At 36.8% G+C, this 25,611-nt stretch overlaps 2 protein-coding genes across 2 annotated transcripts in view; one reads left to right on the top strand and one right to left on the bottom strand.

Annotated features, from left to right (window-relative positions):
* Positions 1 to 25,611, top strand: part of LOC125231748 (allatotropin-like) — a 128,727-nt gene that overhangs the window by 57,376 nt on the left and 45,740 nt on the right. The gene's annotated exons all lie outside the window — the stretch shown is intronic.
* On the bottom strand, positions 6,974 to 12,311 carry LOC125231976 (E3 ubiquitin-protein ligase COP1-like). The gene is made up of 3 exons (XM_048137582.1): positions 12,229 to 12,311; positions 7,299 to 7,372; positions 6,974 to 7,149 (listed from the first exon to the last, which is right to left on the bottom strand). Exons 1-3 carry the CDS (start codon positions 12,309 to 12,311, stop codon positions 6,974 to 6,976), a joined length of 333 nt encoding a protein of 110 aa, XP_047993539.1.

Raw genomic sequence — 25,611 nt, 5'->3', positions numbered from 1 at the left:
GCGGCTTCGCTCGCGTTAAATTTGAAAATAGCGGTATGCATACAAACTTCCCCATTTGAGGGAAGTGGGGGTTTCAAAACAGACAAAAAGTAGCCTGTCACTGAAAGAGACACGTTGCTACGATACCAAACATTTATTCTTAATATGACAGTGTCTTACATATATTCTATAAAAACCTATCGTTATCTAGTTTCCGTCTGTAACAGCGACATCTATTGGGAAATTGAGTAACTGACCTAAACAAAACTACATATCGGCTCGAACAGTCACTCTCTCTCATATCTTTAACCACCTTTAACTATCTCAATTTAAATATCACGTCAGTTCGTCGCTCCGCTTTTCCATACTATAATATATTTTACGCGCGGCTACGCTCGCTTTAAATTAGAAAATTGTGAATTGCTCCATACAAACTTTATCGGAAGTTGGGGTTAGAAAGAAACAAAAAGTAGCCTTTTAACTATCTCCACTTAAATAACCTAACCACAAAATTAATATTTTGAAAAAACCCGCGACCGCGACATGTGGACCGATTTTTATGAAACATGTCTAAGAGCACTCCCGACTGACTCAGCTTCCAAACAAAAAAAAACAAATCTAAATCGGTTCATCCATTCGGGAGCTACAATGCCACAGACAGACAGACGGACAAACAGACAGACAGAAATGTCAAACTTATAACATCCCGTCGTTTTTGCGTCGGGGGTTAAAATCACGTCAATTCGTCGCTCCGTTTTGCCGTGAAAGACGGACAAACAAACAGACACACACACTTTCCCATTTATAATATTTGTATGGATATTCTGCTTAAGGCAAATGCAGTACCTAAATTATAATTATTAACCTTCTCCCAAAATGTGGTACATTTTATTATAAATAACGTAACATCTAAGACGATTATAAATATTACCTACTCACCTCAATAGCGTTTCTCTTAAATGTGGTACCTATATTTTATTATACGATAAATACGTAGCAGACAATTATATTCTCACCTTAATAGCGTTAATCCAGCAGGTATACATACATAACTTGCGCTCATTAAATCTCCGAAACAAGCAGCAAAGTGTTTCGCAATCAAAGAGGTATCTGATTTAATTACTCAAAGCGATTTACCGCTTGCCAAATATTAGGCGTGGGATTATTAAGTAGTCGTGCTGAAGTGACGGGTACAAGTTTGGTTTTGTAAGCTCTTTATATCAATTAAAAAGTAGAAAATTAGCGTCCTGGGTGAAATATGAACTCACGGCATCTAGACCGATAAATTTGGTACCATATAGATCAATGGGAGCTGTATAGCCCTTTATTTTAAGGGTAATTGTTAATTCCATGTTGTTTTTTACCTAATTGTAAGTGTCATCATTCGCTTGCCTCTTTTTTGAGTCTTCTAAATTGGATTGACATTAGAAAATAAATGTTTTTGTAGATAATGTTTTTTTTTTTGGAAAAGCGCTGGTCGCCCAGCGGTAAGAGCGGTGCGACTTTCAATCCGGAGGTCACGGGTTTGAACCCCGGATCGTACCAATGAGTTTTTCGGAATATGTGCGAAATGTCATTTGATATTTGCCAGTCGCTTTTCGGTGAAGGAGAACATCGTGAGGAAACCGGACTAATTCCAATAAGGCCTAGTTACCCTTCGGGTTGGAAGGTAAGATGGCAGTCGCTTTCGTAAAACTAGTGCCTATGCCAAATCTTGGGATTAGTTGTCAAAGCGGAACCCAGGCTCCCAAGAGCCGCGGCGAATGCCGGGATAACGCAAGGAGGATGATGAATGTTTTTTTTTTGAATATTGACCTCAAAGGAACAAAATCCGGAAATGCCTACAAATTACTACTTTTTGACACTTTCATTTCACCGACTTTGTAAAAAAGTTAATTAAATAGTTGCTAACATAAAGACATGAAAGAAATAGAGCAAATTGAATCCAAGTATTTCAAATTTAGGCAAACATTGAATTTACTCGTATTTCAATAACGCCTTACGCAATCTACTTTCTACTGATTCTTCAGAAATTTTTAAGTTAGGATTTTTATTGAGGTCTATTTCAGAGAAAAGAAAATACTAATTTTATTCTCGCGGCGTCGTGGCGCCATAAATGTGTTTATTTCTTGTTGTTTCTTTAGTCTTGATCTATTTGCTCATTAAATAGCTTTATCCGCTGAAAAACAAGTTTTTAGGGTCTGTGGAATAGTATTTTGGAATGATTCGTGCCGAAAGTCTAGACAAAATTAAGGATGGATCTAGAGAGCTACTATATTTTATGTATTATTTTACAAAAAATCGTTTCTAAACTTTTCAGTAAAATTATTCTTGTTTATAATAAAATTGTTGCATGGCATTTTAAAAAACTCGCCAAGAAGGACGGACACACAGATTATCTAAACAAATACATCCATACTAATATTATAAATGGGAAAGTGTGTGTGTCTGTTTGTTTGTCCGTCTTAGGTGGAGATAGTTGAAGGGACGGAGAGTGACATAGGCTACTTTTTGTCTCTTTCTAACGCGAGCGAAGCCGCGGGCAAATACAAGTCAGTCTATAAAAATTTTATATGAAATTGATACTGAGGGCTCTGTTACGAGTATATCTTCTAATAGACATCTTACGAGACAGATGTCACAGGTAAAATGAAATATTAAATAAAATAACTAGAGTTATTATTGTGAAATATAATGTACTAGCTTTTTCCCGCCGTGTTAAATTCGAAAATTGCAGAATGTTTCATATTAAATTCCACCCCCCATTTTAGGGAGGGGGGGTTAGAAAAGACAAAAAGTAGCATATGTCAATCTTCACCCTTTCAACTATCTCCATTTCAAAAATACACGCCAATACGTCGCTCCCTTTTGCCGTGAAAGACGGACAAACAAACAGACACACACACTTTCCCATTTATAATATTTGGTATGGATAAGCTAGCTTATAAATATCAAAATACAAAGTATCAAAGTATGGTATGGAAATGACAGCTTTCTTTTTAAGGTTCAGCCTGCATTTGACGTATACACTAGTATTGTTACGAAATTTACGAATGTTAATTTTAGTTTCGTAGCAATTCATTTATCATCCATTTCATGTGCATAGTACAAAGAAAAGGCTTTTTCTTTAAATAATAAATTCACATTACACAAATAGTCCTATACTTATTCAATTCGCAAATGAGTTGAACGCTCAGTTTATCTTGAATATGTATAGTATACCTATATTCATCTATCCATAATTTAGTTTGGTTCATCATCATAAATTGAAGAGCTGGGCTCTTGTCGGTGAAGCAATCTCCAGCTATGTCTTCCCTGGGCTTTTTCTTTGACAGCCTGATACGACACGACATTCACTTTTTCTTTCACTTGGTCCAAGTATGTTTGGTTACAGTTTCCTTTTCCTCTTTTTATTAAGACACTGCACCTACTTAATCTTTCTGGTTTAGCCCATTGGTTGACTGGTAGAGAATGTCTTGAAGCATTAAGTCCTCCATTTGTACCTTTATTTGTTGTGCAACAAAGATTAAATAAATAAATAAATAAAACCAGTGAAAGATGTCCCTTATAAGTCTTTTATGTTGGAAAACAATATAGACCTACCAGAACGCCCAAGGTGCTCAAAACTATCTAAACACGAACCATACAAGCATAGCGAATGATATGAGTCTCGCTCGAATCTAGAGCAGAGCCCAAATGGGGAAGTACCTACTTACGGAACTAACTTGTTCCGTCTATTGTCCTTTGAGTCGTCGGCAACCCGAACCCTCCTTAGAACTTGTACACTCCTTTTTGCTGTGTACTTAACACAGCAAAAGGGAATGTACAAGTTTCTAATGGGGTGGCAACGCACATATGACACTGTTTGAGTAGCAGGCATCCATAGGTTACGGTGACCGCTTTACATCAGGCGGGCCGTATGCTTGTTTGCCACCGACGTAGTATTAAAAAAAAATACAAATCACATTTTGTTCATACGAGATTGGAACAACAACACTGCAACTCCAATTACTTGTACCAAAGTTTTAATACATTTATACCAATATTTATGTCGTACGTGTTTGCAAGTATAATAATATACTATTATTAGAAAATAATATGAGCATTTCATAATGAACATGAATAACTCGTTAAAATTGTAGAAAACTTCGTATTGTGCACATTTGGTTACATTTCTTAAGTAGGTATGAAATCTAAATATATGTTATGTTTGACAACCGGTCTGGCGCAGTCGGTAGTGACCCTGCCTGCTACGCTGCGGTCCCGTGTTCGATTTCCGGTAAGGGCATTTATTTGTGTGATGAGCACAGATATTTGTTCCTGAGTCATGGATGTTTTCTATGTATTTATAAGTATTTATATATTATATTGTAATTATATATATCGTTGTCTGAGTACCCACAACACAAGCCTTCTTGGGCTTACCGTGGGCCTCAGTCAATCTGTGTAAGAAAACTGACTGACATATCAACGCACGGCCGAAACCGCTGGTCCTAGAGATTCCGGCACGTAGGTTCCTTATAAGGTGTAGAGGAGCACTAAGAAAGGATTTTTCAAAATTCACTCCTAATGGGAGTCCAAAATGTGTATGAGAAGATTAGAGTAGTAAGCGGGCGAAGCCGCGTGAAAAAGATAGTTCATTTATACATATTTTAGTTCACTCCAAACTGTTTCATAAACCATAAACTTACATTGTAACTATCTCTTTAAATAACTATCGGACTATGATATTGATTGGCCTCTTACACAGCGAATCATATAGTTACATAATAGACATCACCTTTTATTTAGATTTTCCCCATCCCGATTAAGTTTTACCACCATTGTACTACTTTCCATTCAACCACGACCCATCTTCCTACTAGGTACTTATCACATATTAAATTCCCGGCAATCACTCGTGTGTCGACAACGAATGTTTAATGAACATCCATATACCAAAGCGATTTCTAGAGAGTTTTGGAAACTATTCCGCTAAGTGATAGTTGATAATAGACATGCCGTACATTCGATGAGCGTGTTGCATATCTGGTAGTATATTGAGTGCGAGTTAGTTAGTCGAACCCGGCAATTGGCACTACATTTGGTAGTACCTAAGACATTTACGTAGATTTCAAAGAGAAGGGACATAGCCTCATAAGGCTTAAATTTGGAACTTGATCGAACCCGACAAATTGGTACTATAGTTAGTACCTAGGACAACTAAGTGTAGATTTTTAAAGAGAACGACAGAGCCAGATTACCTTTTGCGGCGTTTCGTTTTCATTTCGCGTCGTTGATATGCCATTCGGCTAGGGGGCCTGTTTAAATATTTCACGACCAAATAAGGAGTTAAAAACCGTTAAACGGTAAATGAAAAGATTACACTACCAAATAAAGAGGTTAAAAACAGGTCGCTCAGTGACAGGTCCGCTTGGTTGGTTAACCAAGACATGTCGTAACTATCCGAAAATGTACAAATTATTGGTTTACGTTTTTTTAAGTACTGGTCCCACCGCGAGCTAGTAAGCTATGAGCTATCGGCTATAAAAACGAACAAAAGATAATCACTCCCGGTCGAATAAAAAAGACACAGCGATATTTATAGTTACTCGCCCAGCGGTGAGCTATCAAAATCGACGTGTCTCTTTTATTTGCACGGGAGTGCTTATCTTTTGTTCGTTATTATAGCCGATAGCTCATAGCTTACTAGCTCGCGGTGGGACCAGTGCCTAAAGGTACAAATTATAGTCCGTTAAATGCGTTGACGATTTTACAAGTGTGAAAACCCACTTTGTCTTGCTGTAAGTTATCATCCTCCTTGCGTTATCCCGGCATTTGCCACGGCTCATGGGAGCCTGGGGTCCGCTTTGACAACTAATCCCAAGATTTGGCGTAGGCACTAGTTTTATAAAAGCGACTGCCATCTGACCTTCCAACCCGAAGGGTAACTAAACCTTATTGGAATTAGTCCGGTTTCCTCACGATGTTTTCCTTCACCGAAAAGCGACTGGCAAATATCAAATGACATTTCGCACATAAGTGAATAACTCATTGGTGCGAGCCGGGGTTCGAACCCGCGACCTCCAGAACGAAAGTCGCACGCACTTACCGCTAGGCTACCAGCGCTTTGTCTTGCTGTAAGTAAATAGCTAAAAAAGATTCATTTGTGTTTCGATGTGATAATAGTACATTACGATACAAGTGCGAAAAAAGGAAGTTCGAAACGAGTGGCGATAAATTAAAACACGACCGAAGGGAGTGTTTTAAATCGACACGAGTTACGAATTTCATTTTCGCACGTGTATCGTACGACGTTTTTCAGTACAGATGAGCCTCCGAAGTTTCGACCTGGCATATAATGAACCACTTCTCGCACTAGTGCGTAAAAAAAACACCATCTGTACTGAAAAATTAATTTAATTCGGATACTTAAGTGTACAGTCTTTTTCAAGGCCTGATTGATTTATTTCACTTTTAAAACGCTGCTGACCTGAATTTTAATCAGGGTTGTAGTCGTTACATTCATGTTTATTTATTTATTTACTTAAACTTTATTACACAGCACAAATTGTACAAAATGCGAACTTAAAGCCAGAAGGCATTCACTACCAGCTTTAGTATTTCCCATCCTGTTTCGAGCTTTATCTATTTTGACCGGATTAAAAATTGGCTAAATTTTGACATGCTCCTGCCCAATTAAGGGATAAAGGGTGTTCTGAAAAATGTACGAGCGAAATAAAAATATTACTCTGTTCTCTAATTAAGGCATGCTATCAAAATGTACATCCACAGTTTAAACTAAATTGAAGTTTATATACAATATTATAACCACAAAATTAAATTTCGAAAAAAAAAAAACCCGACATAGGGGACTGATTTCCATGCAACATGGCTAAGAACACTCCCGAATTATTCAGCTTTCAAAGAAAAAAAACTTAATCTAAATCGGTTCATCCTCTTTTTTTCTTAGACTTTACTTGTCTATAGGAAGTTACAAGTGTCTTTGCACCTACTACACTACCTTGTGGTACGCGTTCCACGACACGCAGCTGATCTTGTGCGCGCACTGCATCTCCGCGCAAGGGTAGTGGACGTCGACAGCGTCGCGAACAACCGCCTCGTATTCGAATACTTTGATGCGCTTTGTTACGCCGGCGATCGCGAAAAACTCTTCATCTTTATCGAATTTTGGAAATATTATAATAAAGTATTATAAAAAAATGCTGCGCATGCTCCAGCAAGCCATCGCAATTTAACTTACTCTCGTTAGTAATATTCAACTTTCTCCCCTTGTTGCACAATGTACTATTATTTGTTAGATAAAAAAAAATACTAACCTATTGTAGACACTATAGTTGAATAATTGATAGCATCGCTGGAATATGATAGCGTCGCTAGCGGCCTCAGCGCTCTGAAAACAAAGCAGAAAAGTCATTCACTATTCGAAAATTCTGTAAATTACCGCTAGTCAGTCACTTAGGCTCTTGTCGTTCACGAACTATGAACTGTTAGGAATAAAATCCCATCAATGACCGAAATGAACTGAATCTTTCCGTGCTCTGTGAATCGGTCTTTGCTCGTTTAGTTCAGTATAGGATCGGCGAGCGTGAACGGTTTGGAACGAGAACGAGTGTGTGACTGCGCCGACCGCTAATAGTTCGGGAGCTACGATGCCACAGACACAAACACAGACAGATAGACAAACAGACAGACACGTCAAACTTATAACACCCCGTCGTTTGTGTGTCGGGGGTTAAAAACAGAGAAACTCAAAATCTAAAATTGGTATTTTATAAACTTACAATATTTCCCTTTCTGTATTCCCCTTAGGAGATAAAATAAATCAACTCCGATTCCGGTAAAATGCCGACATGCTTCAATCAACCACTTTCACAACTATCTAGGGACCTAGTCAAACTAACAATCGATCAGCTAATGCCAAATGAAAACAGACGATCTCTCAGGATAACAGATTCTATGAAAAGCAACGTGGGCTATTTCGATATATCGTCACTACTTTGAAAAAATCTCGTATCTTACGCTGCTCCTCAAAGTTAAAACGCAGTAAGTCTAGCATTCCATACATACTCACTACAATTTTCTTTTCATTGACAGACGAAGATACAAGTTTTTTTAAAAGTAGTGACGATATTATTTTTATTGTGGTGTAAGCGAGAGGATATGGCAACCTTTTACTGCAATGTCACAGTTTCGTTTTCTTTCAATCCCTTATTTGCCAAGAGTGGCACAGAAACCTGAGTAGTTTCATATGCTCTGCCTACCCTTTTATGGAATACAGGCGTATTTATGTATGTGTATTTTTAGTACAGATGGTGCATTTTGCGCGCACTAGTGCGCAAAGTGGTTAATTTCATGTCAGGCCCCGTAGCCGAATGGCGTTTCTGCGACGCGAAACGCCACCGAAACGCCGCAGAAATATAGTCTAGCTCTGTCGCGCCAATACGCAAGAACGATAGAGATAGATAGCTACGAAAAAGGTATTATTGTGAGCATTTCGTGGGCGTTTGTGCGTTCGGCTACGCACACAGGTCGTAACTTCAGAGGGCCATCTGAACTGAAAACCGTCGTACGATACACGTGCGAAAAGGAAATTCTTCTTTTCATGAACTTCCTATTTTCCGCACTTGTATCGTAATTAAATGACGTTTTCTATTTTTTTTCGTTTAGGCATTCTGGCTTCTGGCTATAATTGAATTTAAAAAATCAACACTAAACTAACCTTTAAGGGGCACTTAAAGTAAGCGTCTGTCTTTGTGTCTATTTATTTGTATGTTCGCGATATACTCAAAAACTACTGAACAGATTGTTCGGGACAACATAATTCCTTGCTAGGAAAGGGAATCTGTAATAAAATAAACAATATCTATCCTCCATATTACCAAATAAATATTACGAACATTATAGTTACTTATATGAAAAAATGGCGTCACGGTCACAGTAAAGTAAAGTAAAGTAAAGTAAAATTCTTTATTTGCACATTTTCTTTATTAAGTTAAATTCTTTTTTTTAGTATAAACTATAAATTATAATAAGTACCTACAGTCAACAACACAGACTGATGTGAATACAGATAAAAAGTGCCAAAAATATGTATATGTCGCAGTAAGATAGATAAAGCCGTTATATAGTTATAACCCTAGGGATATAATTATATGTCGTAACATAGTTAAACGAAAGCGATTAATTGCTATCTTACTAGGAATATATAATACGTTACTAGTTCAGTCATATAATTATATGACTGGATTAAGTTTAGTGAAATGATTGTAGTTAGGAGTGCGACGGTGCTTTCGTTTAACTATGTTACGACGTATAATTATATTCCTAGGGTTATAACTATATAACGGCTTTATCTATCTTACTGCGACATATACACACCTTAATGTACAAACTGTACAAGTAATAAAGTTCTGTATACATATTTTTGTCATTTTGTTTGTATTCATAGCTCTATGTTGTTGACTGTACACTGTACTTACACTAGGTACCTATAAACAGGGTCAACTCTTTTACACTTATTAAATTCGCTAATAGTTACATTATAAAGTAATTTTTGACACATGACATTCCCTAGACGCCTTCCGTAACTGATAGGCGTGGTAGTAATAATATTAATTTCATTAGTGTTTCACTTTAAACGTATTTCTGTTGGGAATGCAAGGTGTCTAGCCAACGTCCCAGTCGCTTGCGTTTCTTAAGATGATACGGTAGGGGTCAATTCTCCATACAAACGCTCTCGACTATTTCCTCCCTGGTTTTTGAAGATAGAGCAATGATTTTTTCAACACAGATTGTTATTATTTTTATCTGTGTCGGACCGTTTTGATTTTTTTGATATTTTGCTTTGTAAAGACTCTACATAGAGCCAATCAAAAATTTCCAAAAACAGCCTTTTTCATTGTGGCGCAAAAAAAGGTGTGATACTCAAGATTGATAACAATTAACCAAAAAAGCTAAACGGTCCGACATATACATTGTTTCATTGTTATTCAGATTCTCAAATTTCGTTCCGATTGATTAAGTTTTGAAGGAGGAAAGAGTCGAGAGCGGAACCTCGATTTTAAAGATTTTTTTGAAATATCTTTTGACTGAGTTGTTCTTAATGGACATTTTTTTTTCTATAAATCTAGTTAACACTTTCGCTACCAAGAACCCGACTGTCTCGTAGTTATGTATAACACACTTGTATATTTAACTAAAATTCCCAAGTTGAAAGGGGGGCTCCTTCCCATCTTATCATTTTCGCTACCGTATCCTCTTAACTAATAATCGTGAGTTGCTACTCAGTGCAAGTATGAACGTGTAGCAAAAGTATGAACTCGCAAAACCACCTGTAACAATGAGTAAAACGGCCAAATGTGGAGGCCAAACACACTTCTCCTTATGACACACTTATCCGTATTGACCTTATTCAAAAACACGTAACGAAAGGGGGGCTCCTTTCAATTTTAGCATTTTCGCTACCGTATCCTCTTAGCTGCGTTTTCCCTTACCTATACTTCCTATACCTTTATCGGTGCACGAACGAAGGATGTTCGCTCAGAATTGTTCAGTGTGCAATAGTTATTTGTTCTACAAGGGGGCAAAGTTGTATTTTAACGCCGAGTGTGGAATTGAAAAACGAGCAAGTGAAAGGATCCTATAGTTGAACCACGAGCGAAGCGAATGGTTCGAAAATAGAATCCTGAACTTGCGAGTTTTTTAACACACGAGAAGTAAAATACATTTGCACCCGAGTGTAACACAAAACTTTTCCCCTCACTACAGCGAGGAAACTACAACGCAAAAATGCGTTTATCGCTGCTTCCAGTAGTTCCACAGGTGGTAAATCATCTTTATTACTAGATTCACCTACATTTATCAATTTTAAAGCAGTTAATTTCACTTTATTCAAGGTCAAATTACTTTACCCACATGATAAAATGCGTTTTTACCCGCTTATATTAAAGGACAAAACACGTGTTTCCGAGCTAGTGAAGGGAAAATGCACAAACGCTCACGAAACGCTCACGCTAATATTTATTTCGTAGCTATCTATCGCCAAGTAGAGTCAATGATTGTCACTTCGGCTGGGCCGGCTGTAGTGACGGAGACAGCCAGACTGCGTTTCGATGTGGGTAGCGTCAATCATTGTCACTTCGGCTAGGCTATTATTTGGCGTGGTCGCTGTTTAATGATGCGTACTTTAATCTCTAAGTTCGATTGTTGTTCTCTCGAGTGACTAAGTTGTAATAAGATAAAGGTAGTCTACGTTTTCTTAATTAATTTCTCTTTTTCACTACATTATTAATCGTATTCAGCTGTCAAATAAATTTGAACGGCTGCCGCTTGCAAAAGTTTGGCATGTCATAAGATTAGGTGTATTTGTGAAAGTCAGCACTCCTATACGCACGTTTCCAATACATTATTACGTCCGGTGTCTGTAATTCATATAGGGTTGTAATAGTTTAAAATGTTCTGTTTCTATGACGCATTTATCTCACCAAGGGGCCCATTTCTCGAAAGGTACAAGTCTTGTATTACAAGTGTGTTTCCATGGAAACCCATACGATTTGACAGTTCGCGCACTTGTAATACAAGGCTTGTACCTTTCGAGAAACGGGCTCCTGAACGCAATTAACGGTTGATCGTAGGAACATTTTGTATTTATAATCAGATAATTCTGTAGGTACTTGTGCCATTGATATTAGCGTATCGTACCCATCACAATTTCATTTCACATGTCCGTGTAACCTCTATCCGTTTCGATTTTCATATGCCAACATTGCCAACATAGGAAAAAGCCCTCAATTCTATCAAATCCGGCAAATTGATATTCCACCCGCACCGGCCAGTGATAAAATTGGCGATGGTCATTTCGCAAATTCTTCGTTTAAATTTGGCACACTCCGAGGACCATTGAATTGAATCAGACGTAATCCTGATATAAACGCGTTTATGAAGTCTTTTCGACCTTTTGATAAAATAAATATTGGACGGCACTTGGGTTTATAGGCACCTATATATAGATTGGCTTATTTGGACTGAGATCGGGGCGGCTCATTCCGCGATTCTTTCGCCGAGCTACAAGCCCATTCAGTGGTGAAGACCTTCGCGCGACGCAATAGAATGCAATGTCGGCTGCTCGCGTGCGGTCCGTTTGTTAATGTAGGTAAGAATTATATAAGGCGGCATTTTCTAAACATCAAAGCAGTGAGCCTTCTGTACTTGTGCTATTGCATATTCTGTGCTGAGATACAAACTTACCTTTTGGATTGTTGTCGAGCACCAGATATTTTGACGGCTTGAGATGAGAGTATAGTAATGCACTGAAAAGTTTCAGTTTTCATTTGATGAGTTGATGATAAACGCCAGTATATAGCAACTCAAACAACAAATGAAGCGATCGTCAACGTAAATAAATATAAATAAAATATTATAGGACATTCTTACACAGATTGACTGAGTCCCACGGCAAGCTCAAGAAGGCTTGTGTTGCAGGTACTCAGACAACGATATAATATATATAATATGCAAATACTTATATACATAGAAAACACACGACTCAGGAACAAATATCTGTGCCCATCACACAAATAAATGCCCTTACCGGGATTCGAACCCGGGACCGCGGCGTAGCAGGCGGGGTCACTACCGACTGCGCCAGACCGGTCGTCAATTTTTAGTAAATTTATGGATTTTGAGAATGTTCTGCAGCTTCTGCAACTTGTACATTGCTATAACTGATAATGTTGTAATTATAGCACCGCTCACAGTCTCTCTGTTTAGCCTCGAGGTTGACTGGCAGAGAATGCTTTAAAGCATTGTCCGCCTTTTTGCACTGCAAGATTTTTCTTTCGTGCTTAAGATTAAATAAATAAATAAATAATGCAATAAATATATTACAAAAAGTATATTAAATTGCGAATAACCTGTCACTGCAATGTCACAGTTTCGTTTTCTTTCAACCCCTTATTTGCCAAACTGAAGCTTTAGTAGTTTCATGTGTTCTGCCTACCCCTTTATGGGATACAGGCGTGTTATAGTTTTTAAATATTTTTGTATATTTTTCGTCAAAGTATAAATTATTTAAAAAAATATTTTGCGAACATAATACCTACGTGTAACTCAGATTTTTAGAGGTGTCACCGAACACATCTAAGGTGAAAGTAGTATAGATGAGAAAGTCAAAATATGTACATATGTCTAGTTAAAATAATCGTGAATCATTCAAATTCTTATTTATACACATTGCTGATAGGTTTAGAAAAGGTTTTATTGATGACAATGGCATTTTAGAAGCATTAACTTCTACGGCTTCCCGTTCGATGCACGCAATGGCTCAGTTAAGACGGTACAGGAGGGGTCAATTCTCCATACAAACGCTCTCGACTCTTTCCTCCCTGGTTTTTGAAGATAGAGGAATGAGTTTATCAACCCAGATTAATATTATTTTTATCTATGTCGGACCGTTTTGATTTTTTTGATATTCTTATTTTTAAAGACGCCCAAAAAAAAAATAAAAAAAAATCCCAAAAATGGCCTTATTGATTATCGCGCAAAAAAGCTGTGGTATTCAAAATTGGTGGCAACTAGCCAAAAAAACTAAACGGTCCGACACAGATTATTTCATTGTTATTCAGATTCTCAAATTTCGTTACGATTAATTAAGTTTTGAAGGAGGAAACAGTCGAGAGCGGAACCTCGATTTTAAACATCTTTTCGCAATATCTTTTAAATAATTTGTTCTCAATGGACAATTTTTTTGATAAATCTAGTTAATAACACTAGTATATTAAACTAGAATACCCTAATTAAAAGGAGGACTCCTTTCCATTTTAGCATTTTCGCTCCTGTATCGTCTTAACGTGACAAGTACGTCCCGTATTATTAACGTTATCTCTATTCACGAGTCATAAAAGTGTTTGTACTTTAAATAAAAGTTAATGCACCGTGAAAGTCTACGTTTGTATAACGCTCGGTTAAAATACTGAGAAAATATGGCGTCTTGGAACTTTAGAATAATAATAATTCCTATATTTTATCTATGTCTGGTAATGAAATAAACTTTTTGTATTTTTTTTTTTTTTTTGTATAGTTTCTAACGTTTGGACGGCAAAGTTGTTCTGTCATTAAAGGTACTAGTTTTGATAATAGCTAACTATATGAAGTTACTTTCGTACTAACATGTAACTTCTTACGTACCCGTAGTCCGTGACTACCAAAGAGGATCGAGTATTATAGAGAGTTACTGTCGAAGTAAAATGTGTAATCAGGTAATCACAGTGCTATCTCTTGACACAGGCTTAAAACTTTTGAACCTCAGTTTTGACAATTTGGCCCATATTGTTAGCTTGATATGTTTTAAAATGACAAACAAACAAATATTAATATTAGCGCCATCTAGCTGAGCGTACCCCAAAGGTGTAATGCCATCTAGGCCACCGTACCTTTTTCTGTATGGTACTGAGATTCGTTTTTTTCTTAGACTTTATCTGTTTATACGGAGTTATATATGTCTTTGGTGACTACTAATGCAAATTATGGTATTCGTACTACTACATATATAAGTTTATTTAATTACAGCTTCTCCTAGGGGAAAATATTTTTTTTGTAACATATTGCTAACTGTAGATACTGTCTAGTGTCTACCACGAATAATATCACCGAAAGCGGACACTAAAAATTAAGTAACAAAACAATATTGTCCCAGTTCCTAAAATTAAGTAATCGACACAAACAGCTCCCACGTTATCACCAAACTCATCAGAACTCGTATCGAATCGGAAACATACTAGAATCGATTGCCACCGATCGTGGTCAGAACAGATTGGTTTATCTTGTTCAGGGTAGGTACGTAGCCAACTGCAGAAATGCTTACGATAACACATTAACTATCTCTATCGATCTTTCTTATTGGTGCTGCAGCCTTTTACCACGATCTTTTTAAAAACGATTCAAACGCAGAGCAGTTCAGTTTAGGTGCCTAAACTGAGCGTCTCAATTTGCTACCATGACCTCCAATGTTCAGAGTCGAAACTGAACCGCGTACAAGTGAATGAAAGACCGATATTGTCTCTGGTTCGCAACTGAATCGTTTTGACAAGAAAAGGATGACGCTATAGGAATCGTATAAATCTATCTCGTTTTCCCCTTGTGACGTTTGATCGTTCGAAAACCAGGAACGATTACTACATTTAAAATATTTAAATGTAAAATTCACAATAATTACAATGATTTTGTGTAAAATATCGTGTCTTTTTGAACAAAACTATAAATAAATGATAAAAATATATATAATAACATTAATGACAGTTCGTTAAAGCTTATGTTTAGAACGTCGCGCCCTTGACTAGTAGGTAATAAATAATAAAGTTTTTATTTATGTATTTGAAGTGCTGTGCTCGGCTATAGAACTCGTAGTGTTTGGATGATATTTTAACAAATACGTAAGTCATTAGTATTTGTAGGTAGCTCACTCGTGTCTAAATTTAATGTACCTATATCGCTAAGTTATGCTAGACCTAGTTGATTCCTTAGCCATCCTAGTTCTAGGCATAGTTTGTCGCAAGTGTTAACATGACTCCTTGCATATCGACTAAAAAAGGATCAGACATTTTCTCGTTCCTTTTGATTTGCGTTTTTGCGAAAGTTGCGAGATCATAGGGCACTCTAAAAATGTAAAAACCTGTAGTTAGTTGGAATAGTTGGTCCGTAAATATTACTAAACAAAATCATAAAACTTTATATTTTGTTATCGAATCGGTAAGGATCGAAAAACCAAAATAATAAATTAATCAGGTGATGAAACCAGCTTTAGTTATATTTTCCATCTCCTACTCCTTATAAAAAACACAAAACTATTTAGTATCGCTAGTGTTGCAACAAAGCGATTCAGAATAATGCGGTAAGTGAGTAACTTTTTATGAACCGCTAAATTTGACATTCCTGCGATTCAGTTTAGGCTCAAGTGGCATGTCATGGTACGAAATACACTTGAGATGAGTGAATGAAACGGCTGGGACGCTTATCGCTCGCTCGGTCGAAATTTGATCGCAATAATAATGTCGTGGTAGGAAATAGCGACACAGTTCAGTTTAGGTCCTAAACTGAATCGCGTTAAGAGATCATGGTAAGGCCCCTGTAGGCTGTAGGTGATCGGGCTGCCGACGGTAAATAAAACACTAAAAACTTTATATGTACAGGAAAGGACACACAAGGAAAAAGCACAGGAATAAAAAAAAAATATTGGCGACACCTTACACAGATCAACTTAGCCCCAAACTAAGCAAAGCTTGTACATTGGGTGCTAGGCGACGATATACATACTTATATAGATAGAAAATACATACTTATTATACATAGAAAACATCCATGACTCAGAAACAAATATCTGTGCTCATCACACAAATAAATGCCCTTACCGGGATTCGAACCCAGGACCGCGGCTTAGCAGGCATGGTCACTACCAACTGAGCCAGACCGGTCGTCAAAATATATACAAATAAAGGCTATTTACACGTATTGTTTACAAAAAGTACACAAAATAAACCACTTTCGCTCACTTACATGACAGAACAGAACTGACAGAGAAAAAGACGCGCGCTGGCAGCGGCATCCGCAGTGGCCAGGCTGCCAGCACGCGCGCAGCACGGAGGTTGGTAGTTCCGTCGCCTACAGCAGGCCTAGCACACGATGGCCGCGAGATAGATGACACGTCTTCTTCTAACTGTATTAATGACATAAGGACAGGTCTGTCTGGCGGTGACATACTCTCGCGGCAATCATGTGCTAACCCTGCAGGTGCGACAGAACCAGACTGCGTTTTGATCGGCGTCTAGAGTCAACAATTGTCGTTTCGGCTAGGCCGGGCGGGTTCACAATGTTAACCGTCCATTATCTTGTGGTTAGTGTATATGCCAGGCTTCTGATTTGACACAGTTGATATGAAAAGAAAGATTTGTGTTGTTTTATTCGCTAGCTGTATGACTCGTCCTGATTTTTTTGTGGACTATCTATATTAAATCTTATAAAGTGAAATTGGTTTCAATAGCCATTGCTAGCATAATGTATAATTTGTGTCAATCAACGCCACTTCTTTACGCACTAAAAACACGCACGCAAGCACGGCGAAAACGGCAAAAAATAGAGATACCTGCTAAATTAATCTGAATTTTTGACGACCGACCGGTTTGCCCTAGTGCGTAGTGACCCTGCCTGCTACGCCGCGGTCCCGGGTTCGAATCTCGGTAACGGCATTTATTTGTGTGATGAGCACAGATATTTGTTCCTAAGTCATGGATGTTTTCTATGTATTTATTTGTATATTATATATATCGTTGTCTGAGTACCTGCAACACAAGCCTTCTTGAGCTTACCGTAGGACTCAGTCGATCTGTGTAAGAGTGTCCTAAAATATTTATTATTTATTTATTTATTAATCTCTTAATAAATAATGTCTGTAATACCTTATTAGTCATTGTATCCGTATTGATGTCTATATCCGAGTAGTTTAAAATCGATAATTAGAATTTTAAAGAACTTTGGCACGGAATTTTGTAACAGTGTGATTTTGGTAGATAGAACATGTACAGGGGGGGTTACCATGACGTGCTAAAGCCGTTCAGTTTAGGCTGAGAGAGAGGGACGGAGCTATGTAACTGCCATAGCTGTGTCCCTTTCTCTCAACCTAAACTGAACGTCTTTAGTACGTCATGGTAACCCCCCAGTTTTGACTTCTGAGACCGAACGATGTATGCACATAGTCGCTATATTTTGCTGTTTTGTTTGAAATCCAAGCCAAGGAGTGGAATGCCCTGCCTAAGTCTGTGTTTCCGCACGAGTACAATCCAGGTCTCTTTAAAGCAAGAGTAAATATATTCATGCTGTTTCATCACTTACCATCAGGTGTGATCGTGAAATCATACTTTTTATTAATCATTTTTATATTAGACCCATACATCACGACTTCTTCAAGGCGACATATTAAGATTTCGCTGACTTTAATAAATAGTTTTATTCTCAGAAAGGGATATATGAAGTATTTGGGATCAAAACGAATCGAAAAGGTCGTATTACCTTTTTCAGCAACTTTTGTCCGATAGGTGCATTCTTCGCAGCTACAGATTTTTTCCGAGAATTTAATGATTGCGAGCTGGAATGTGGAATGGGCACCCTGTTGTTTTCACGTCGGACACGCGTAGGTTACGTGACATAGACAAGTACCTAAAGGTTAAAAAACTGCTGAATTTATGTAAAAAAGTGAGAGGAAAAATCAAATACTTATAGGTATTGCATGTATGAACAAATTTACATATAAAAACTAAGACTAAGCGTAAACTTAAAAGCCATATTACGTCTAAAATAGGCCCTTAAGGTATTGTATCAAAGATGCTGGCCAAGTATACATATAAGTGAACTTTGTGCCATTTTAAAAAACCTAAATTGTCATAAAATTTCGATTTCGATTTAGTGTGTATTCAAAGTGGGTCATATAGTTACAGACATAATAAAATATTAAATAAAACAATGGAAACGGATTATATCGCGCGTATAATGAATATACAAGAAATATTAATGAATAATGTTCGTTTCCATAGTTTTATTTCATGAGTAACTATCGCGGTAACCGAAGACAATAATTATTATAATAAAATATGTTCGTTGTATTGATTGTAACGTAGTGCACATTGTGCGAGTGTTGTTTGTATACATGATTTATATCATTCCACTTAAAAGTTGAAAAGTAAATACAAGTTGTACATATTTCACAAATAAATAGTATTTACCTAAGTTTTGTGCAATTAATTCCAAGTAGCACCATTTATCAAAAACTCTATTATGTCACGTAAAATATTTGTCGTGCTTCTTTTTAATATCACGCTGTTTGTTTTAGTATTATTTAATTTTTAACATTGCATGTTGAAATGTGATGTTAAATAATTTTTTTCTATGTCTTTACTATATTATTCTACGTCTGACAAACGATGGTGATAATAGTTATTTTTTATACAAGGGGGCAAAGTTGTATTTTAACGCCGAGTGTGGAATTGAAAAACGAGCAAGTGAAAGGATTCTATAGTTGAACCACGAGCGAAGCGAGTGGTTCGAGCGAACTTGCGAGTTCGAGAATAGAATCCTGAACTTGCGTTTATCACTGTTTTTCCACAGGTGGTAAATCATCTTTACTAGAGCAGTTAATTTGACTTTATTCAAGGTCAAATTACTTTACCCACTAGTGGATAAAATGCGTTTTTACCCGCTGGTATTGAAGGACAAAACACGTGTTTCCGAGTGTAACACAAAACTTTTCCCCTCACTATAGCGAGGAAACTACAACGCAAAAAATGCGTTTATCACTGCTTCCAGTACTTCCACAGACGGTAAATCATCTTTATTACTAGATTCACCTGCTTTTATCAATTTTAAAGCAGGTATTTTGACTTTATTCAAGGTCAAATTACTTTACCCACTAGTGGATAAAATGCGTTTTTACCCGCTGGTATTAAAGGACAAAACACGTGTTTCCGAGCTAGTTAGGGGAAAAATATCTTACTGGGTTCAAAATCTGGAATTGAAAAGTGAAACAATCGCTCGGTCAGGCTTATATAAAGCCTAAATATCCTAGGGTCACTTGCACCACCGAAAATAGAGGGTTTACGCGAGGTTAACCCACCATTTTATATGGAATTTGACAGTTGACAGCCCACTAACCTTGAGTTTAACGGATGGTGCAAGTGGCCCTTAATGTCATCTAACTGTGCTGTGCTATTTACTACAAGGAGTTTTTGATGTTGTCAAATACTTTAGGATTTCTTTAGAATTTTCTTCTTATTATACTACAGCCTGGCCAAAAATAATAGGAACTAAAAAGTTGTAACATTGTAGTGTCATTCCTTACAAACCAAAATGCCACATTTGAATTTCTACTCTTTTTGGCAAGACCGTATGTTGTGGCGTTAAATAAATGCCCTCTATTCTATTCCATTCTAAATATCATGATTCAAATACCATTCTGATTTCAGTGTACTTTCGAATTGGCCTGGTTATTTCGATACACGTACAGGAAAAGCTTTATGTGATCCGATTAACTCTTCGCCAGGAAGAAACTCGGATCAGAATTTTCCGCGTCGTTTTTATTTTGTTTATTAAAAAGTATCTAGTTAGATTCAAATTGGTTCTTCTGTTATGGTTGAATTACGTGGGTTTGAATTTGTAAACACTATTTATACTACGTACTATAAATATTGTTTACACGTAACTTATGTTTATAAGGAAATAAATTACAAATATTACTCGTCGTATAAACAAAATATAACATTTACAAAGGCAGACCTATTTTTTGCAGTCAACTTTGAGCAACTGAGAGCGAAACAAACACAACACAAAATAGATAAATCCCTATGTACAGAAAGTAAGTTACTGCTCAATAATTACTAAAACGTAGGTATAATTACAACCTTCAATCTCAAATATGACAATATGTACAAACACAAAGTGAGTAGACATTAGACAAGTATAATATAAATTGATAAAATAAGTGTTGAGTTCCACTACACAATATAATATAATATTTTCTCGCTCCAAAAACCGTTTTTCAAATTAATTATATATTATAATGTAAGGATAGGCAATTTCAGAAATATATTAAATACGATTCTTAAACGAGATATTAGTTGTTCATATAATTTAAAATAAAATTCAAAGATTTACACCGAGCTATTTGAAAATGTACTTATTTTAATTACCTACCTACTTACGAGACCATATTGTACGTGCCAATTTAATTAAGTTAAAAGATTTGAATCAAAGTTATGTAAAACATAATTAACGGCAATATTCGTTAAAAAAAACAACCAATGTACAATGTATGTACAATGTACTACTTGTCACGAATAAATGATTTCTATTCTATTCTATTCTACAGTCTTCAAAGCAAAAAAAAATGGTAACAATGTTTTTTTAAATCGGTAGGTGAGTTGGTTAAATTCAATGTTGTCCAGAGATCGATTTTCGCACAATTCCTCTTCGATATGGGTTTTGTTATTTTATTACTGCATTCAGTATAATTTAATTTATGATGATAAGATTATTATAGGAATGTTATAAAGCCGGTGGTACAACCATTTCTCTTTTATTTTATGCATACGGCTACGCAGTACCCTACAGGATTCGGAATAAATTCAAAATTGCCAATAAAACCTTATGTAAGTAATTTAGTTTGTAATGCCCTATAGGCCATCAATATTCATGTTCGAAAAGGTTAAGTCCTGGATTAAAAGCTATTTAATCGTTTGTTTTGTTTTATACAACTTTCTATACCTGTGGAGCTTTTCGAGTTAATCTATGAATAAAATACAAATATTACAAAATATGCCACGTGTAGACACAATAGCATTGTCTATAGTTATAAAAAGTACAATAGTCACACAATAAAAACACTGAGGGCTGATTCAGAAACGAAAATGGTGATAGATTATGATACACTTAGGCTGATGGTGGTATTTTTGAAGTGTGAAGCACTGTTAAACCAACTCTATTCTAAATTTAAAAGTGGAAAATGTCTGCCTTGGGTGAGACTTGAACTCATGGCCTCTGGATCGATACTCCAGCGCTCTGCCAACTGAGCCACCAAGACTTCAACCAAGCCAGCGAAATTTTCCACTACTAAGGTCAATGGGACCCGTAGCGACATCTACCGTAAGAGTGTTAAACTTCTTAAACGGCAACCGGAGTTCCAAGTCATATTGGAAATTCACCAGTTACGATGCGCTAACCATGCTGAATTTTAACTTCTGATTAGCAGAAACGTCTGCAATCGATGCCGTTAGGCTTAGAATAAATTTAAAAGTGACTTGAACTCACGGCCTCTGGATCGATACTCCAGCGCTCTGCCAACTGAGCCACCAAGACTTCAACCAAGCCAGCGAAATTTTCCACTACTAAGGTCAATGGGACCCGTAGCGACATCTACCGTAAGAGTGTTAAACTTCTTAAACTCTTACGGTAGATGTCGCTACGGGTCCCATTGACCTTAGTAGTGGAAAATTTCGCTGGCTTGGTTGAAGTCTTGGTGGCTCAGTTGGCAGAGCGCTGGAGTATCGATCCAGAGGCCGTGAGTTCAAGTCTCACCCAAGGCAGACATTTTCCACTTTTAAATTTATTCTAAGCCTAACGGCATCGATTGCAGACGTTTCTGCTAATCAGAAGTTAAAATTCAGCATGGTTAGCGCATCGTAACTGGTGAATTTCCAATATGACTTGGAACTCCGGTTGCCGTTTAAGAAGTTTAACACTCTTACGGTAGATGTCGCTACGGGTCCCATTGACCTTAGTAGTGGAAAATTTCGCTGGCTTGGTTGAAGTCTTGGTGGCTCAGTTGGCAGAGCGCTGGAGTATCGATCCAGAGGCCGTGAGTTCAAGTCTCACCCAAGGCAGACATTTTCCACTTTTAAATTTATTCTTAACGGCATCGATTGCAGACGTTTCTGCTAATCAGAAGTTAAAATTCAACTCTATTCTATTTTGTGTTGCTGAATGCTCCCTCGCTATTTTATACCTGCAAACATTTACATCCAAAGTGAAAATCCAAATTGAAACGCTTTTATTCACAAGAATATCTCTTACGTATATTACCGCGGATATTTTTGTGATATTTTGTCGGGTTTCTAGCTTGCAATACATCTTTTACACTCGCAGGCGAGTGGCTCTATTGTGTAGCATCAGTTTAAAAATAGAACAAGATGGATGACATTTTTAATAAAAGAAATACAGTCTCGTTGCCTTCCGTGATTTTTGTCACTCAGTGGTCTCATCGGAAGATCAAGTTCTGTTGAAGTCGCCCGCAATATGCTGAGATGGGGCTATTTTATGGCACCTTAATATTTTTTTTATTATTATTATAAATGGGCTTACTCTTGGCAACAGACAAAAGGCAAAGAGGTGTCCTACGATGGAGTGAGCTCGCCCAGAAGATGCCTGTTATCCCTTTATTTGAAGATTTTGAAGGAGTTCCACTCCTTAGCAGCGCGCATAAGAAAAGAAGAAACAAATCGCTTCGTGCGTCCAAACAGTAATTTTAAAAGTCGAATACTATTAACGTGTATCAATTGCAGCTGTCATCAGTACATACTCGTAATAGGGCAGCTCAATTCGTATTATATAATCTCCGGTATAAATAAAACAGTATTTCAGTTTATAGACGTTCCTATCGTAAACTGAATCAGAAATAGGAACACTGCTTTAATTAAATTTTAGATTATAGTAGTAATAACTTGTTCACATGGATCAAAAAATATGTTCGCCTCAATGTTACCCACGCGACTCGGTCTTTTTGACATTTAAAACAAGGGTTGCATAAAATACTGTTTATTCAGTTTTGCTAGGAATTGTGATCTTAATTTCTACCAGATTTAAGGCAAGAAGTTGCTTTACCAGGCTCTTTATTTATGTAGTTATGTTATTCATTGCATAATGACAACAATAGTTTAAAGTTTCATGACTCGTTAAAATGAGCAACTTTTAGAAATTCTCAAGTTTCTAAGATTTTAGTTATTATAATTACGGTTTACTGATGGCAACGTTCAGTGTGTATACAGGATGAGCCCTGTAACAAAAGCAAAAAAATTAAACTGTAGGCTATACTCCTTAAACTGACCAACATTTGTTCAGCAAATTATAAAAATTATGAAGTCTTTAATTTTTAATTTTCCATACAAAATAAATATTAACTTCAATGTACGCCATTATTGTTGTCTGTCACGCTTTAGTTACGCCGTGTCTTGCGTGGGCGACGGTCGCCGTCGCGTCTCATACTTCCATATCGATAAGGTTTGATTTCGTATGCGTCGCATCGCCGTCGCGCGACCATCACGCGACCGTCGCCCACGCAAGCCACGGCGTTAGACTTAACAGAATTCGCAACTTTCAAGGGTGATAAAAATCAGAATAGGTAATAATGAGTTATTTTTAAAAGTAGCTGAACAAAATTAAATGTTGGTCAGTATAAGGAGTATAGCCTACAGTTTATTTTTTTGCTACAGGGCCAACTCGGTATAATTATGTACACTTGTACATATAAAATAGTATAATAGAATCTATATGTAATTTATATGTAAATGTAAAAATAAATGTTTAAATACCTAGTAGGTTGTTACTCGTAAATACCATGCATTTGTTGAACGAAATTTAATTGTAAGTAGGTATTTCGCTTTATTTACTTTAATATTATGGTAAAATTACTTATAAATTATGAATGGCGTTTGTGGTATTGATATTACCATACACAAATAGTGAAAATGCAAATCATATTTCAGGTGTTGCACTAACCACAATTAAACAAATTAAATGAATTTGCAAATTGAAATACAAATATATGTGTGAAATGCAATGTTTTTGTAGTAGTAAATTGATGCATTGCAGCTCTTTCTTCGTTTAAAACTATGGGATATGTTAAAAAAGGCGAGAGGCTAACGTCACTTAATGTCACTACGATTTTTTCATAAGAACTGAAACCTAGTGGCTTATAAAAGTGTGTATGTTTCCAGGGAAAATTGTTATGCTAAGGCTCACCTAAGGCTACTCTATCTCATTTCCCGAAAGGTCCGTCTTCAAATTCCACGCTGTATATTTAGATAAACTGTTTTGATATAAGTAAAAGGTTAAAAAAATAACCCATTATTTATGTGATACCACGCTTCTGGTAACTTTTTTACCCTCGCTACAGATGTAGTACGAAAACGTTCGTATTTGTCATGCTAGTTCAGTCAATGTCAGTACATCTTGTACTGAGACTGACTGAAATAGCATGACACGTTCGTACGTTTCCGTAAGAATACGAAGGCAAATCTTTTCGCATCATCTATACCCAGGTTCGGCGTACGTCGCATACAGCCAAAGCTAAAAATATTCCTTAAAAAATCCAAGAACAATAGAAGCGGTTCTAGTCGTGGCATGTCAATGAAGAACAACATGACCTGTTGGGTTACCATGACGTACTAAAGACGTTCAGTTTAAGTTGAGAGAAAGGGACACAGCTATAGCAGTTACATAGCTCCGTCCCTCTCTCTCAATCTAAACTGAACGGCTTTAGCACGTCATGGTAACCCCCCTGTATTCAAATGTATCAAAACACGAAAAAGTGTAGGAATGTTGGGAGCTTTACTATTCTTTTATACAATACTGTATAAGGTTAAACTTGGTTAAAAGTTTTAGGGAACCAAATTAAATCAAATTAATTTTTGATACATTTATAATCTGTCAGAGATAACGTATGAGTAAGTAGGTACAGGTACATATATAGAAAAACCATGAACATTAAATTGATCATTTTGTTTTATTTAAAACATTAGGTAGTGTCTAAGTTAGGCTCTAGTTTGCGTGCTGTTTAAAAACCCAAAATGCAGTTCTTTTTAGGGTTCCGTAGTCGACTAGGAACCCTTATAGTTTCGCCATGTCTGTCTGTCCGTCCGTCCGTCCGTCCGTCCGCGGTTAATCTCAGTAACCGTTAGCACTAGAAAGCTGAAATTTGAAATATGTATATCGATCACGCCAACAAATTGCAAAAATAAAAAATGGAAAAAAATGTTTTATTAGGGTACCCCCTACATGTAAAGTTGATATTTTTTTTTTTCCAACCCACGTGTGATGTAT

The sequence above is a fragment of the Leguminivora glycinivorella genome, chromosome 12 (genome assembly GCF_023078275.1).
Source record: "Leguminivora glycinivorella isolate SPB_JAAS2020 chromosome 12, LegGlyc_1.1, whole genome shotgun sequence".
NCBI lineage: Eukaryota > Metazoa > Arthropoda > Insecta > Lepidoptera > Tortricidae > Leguminivora > Leguminivora glycinivorella.
Note: the sequence above shows the minus strand (reverse complement) of the source record. Positions and strands in the feature narration are given on the sequence as shown.

Excerpts from the sequence above, each read along its gene's own strand:
- LOC125231976 (XM_048137582.1), bottom strand. The coding sequence starts at position 12,311 with ATGAAAACTGAAACTTTTCAGTGCATTACTATACTCTCATCTCAAGCC. Across the intron at positions 7,373-12,228 it reads GCTCGACAACAATCCAAAAG|AGCGCTGAGGCCGCTAGCGA; the intron begins GTAAGTTTGTAT and ends CTTTGTTTTCAG. Across the intron at positions 7,150-7,298 it reads AACTATAGTGTCTACAATAG|AATTCGATAAAGATGAAGAG; the intron begins GTTAGTATTTTT and ends TAATATTTCCAA.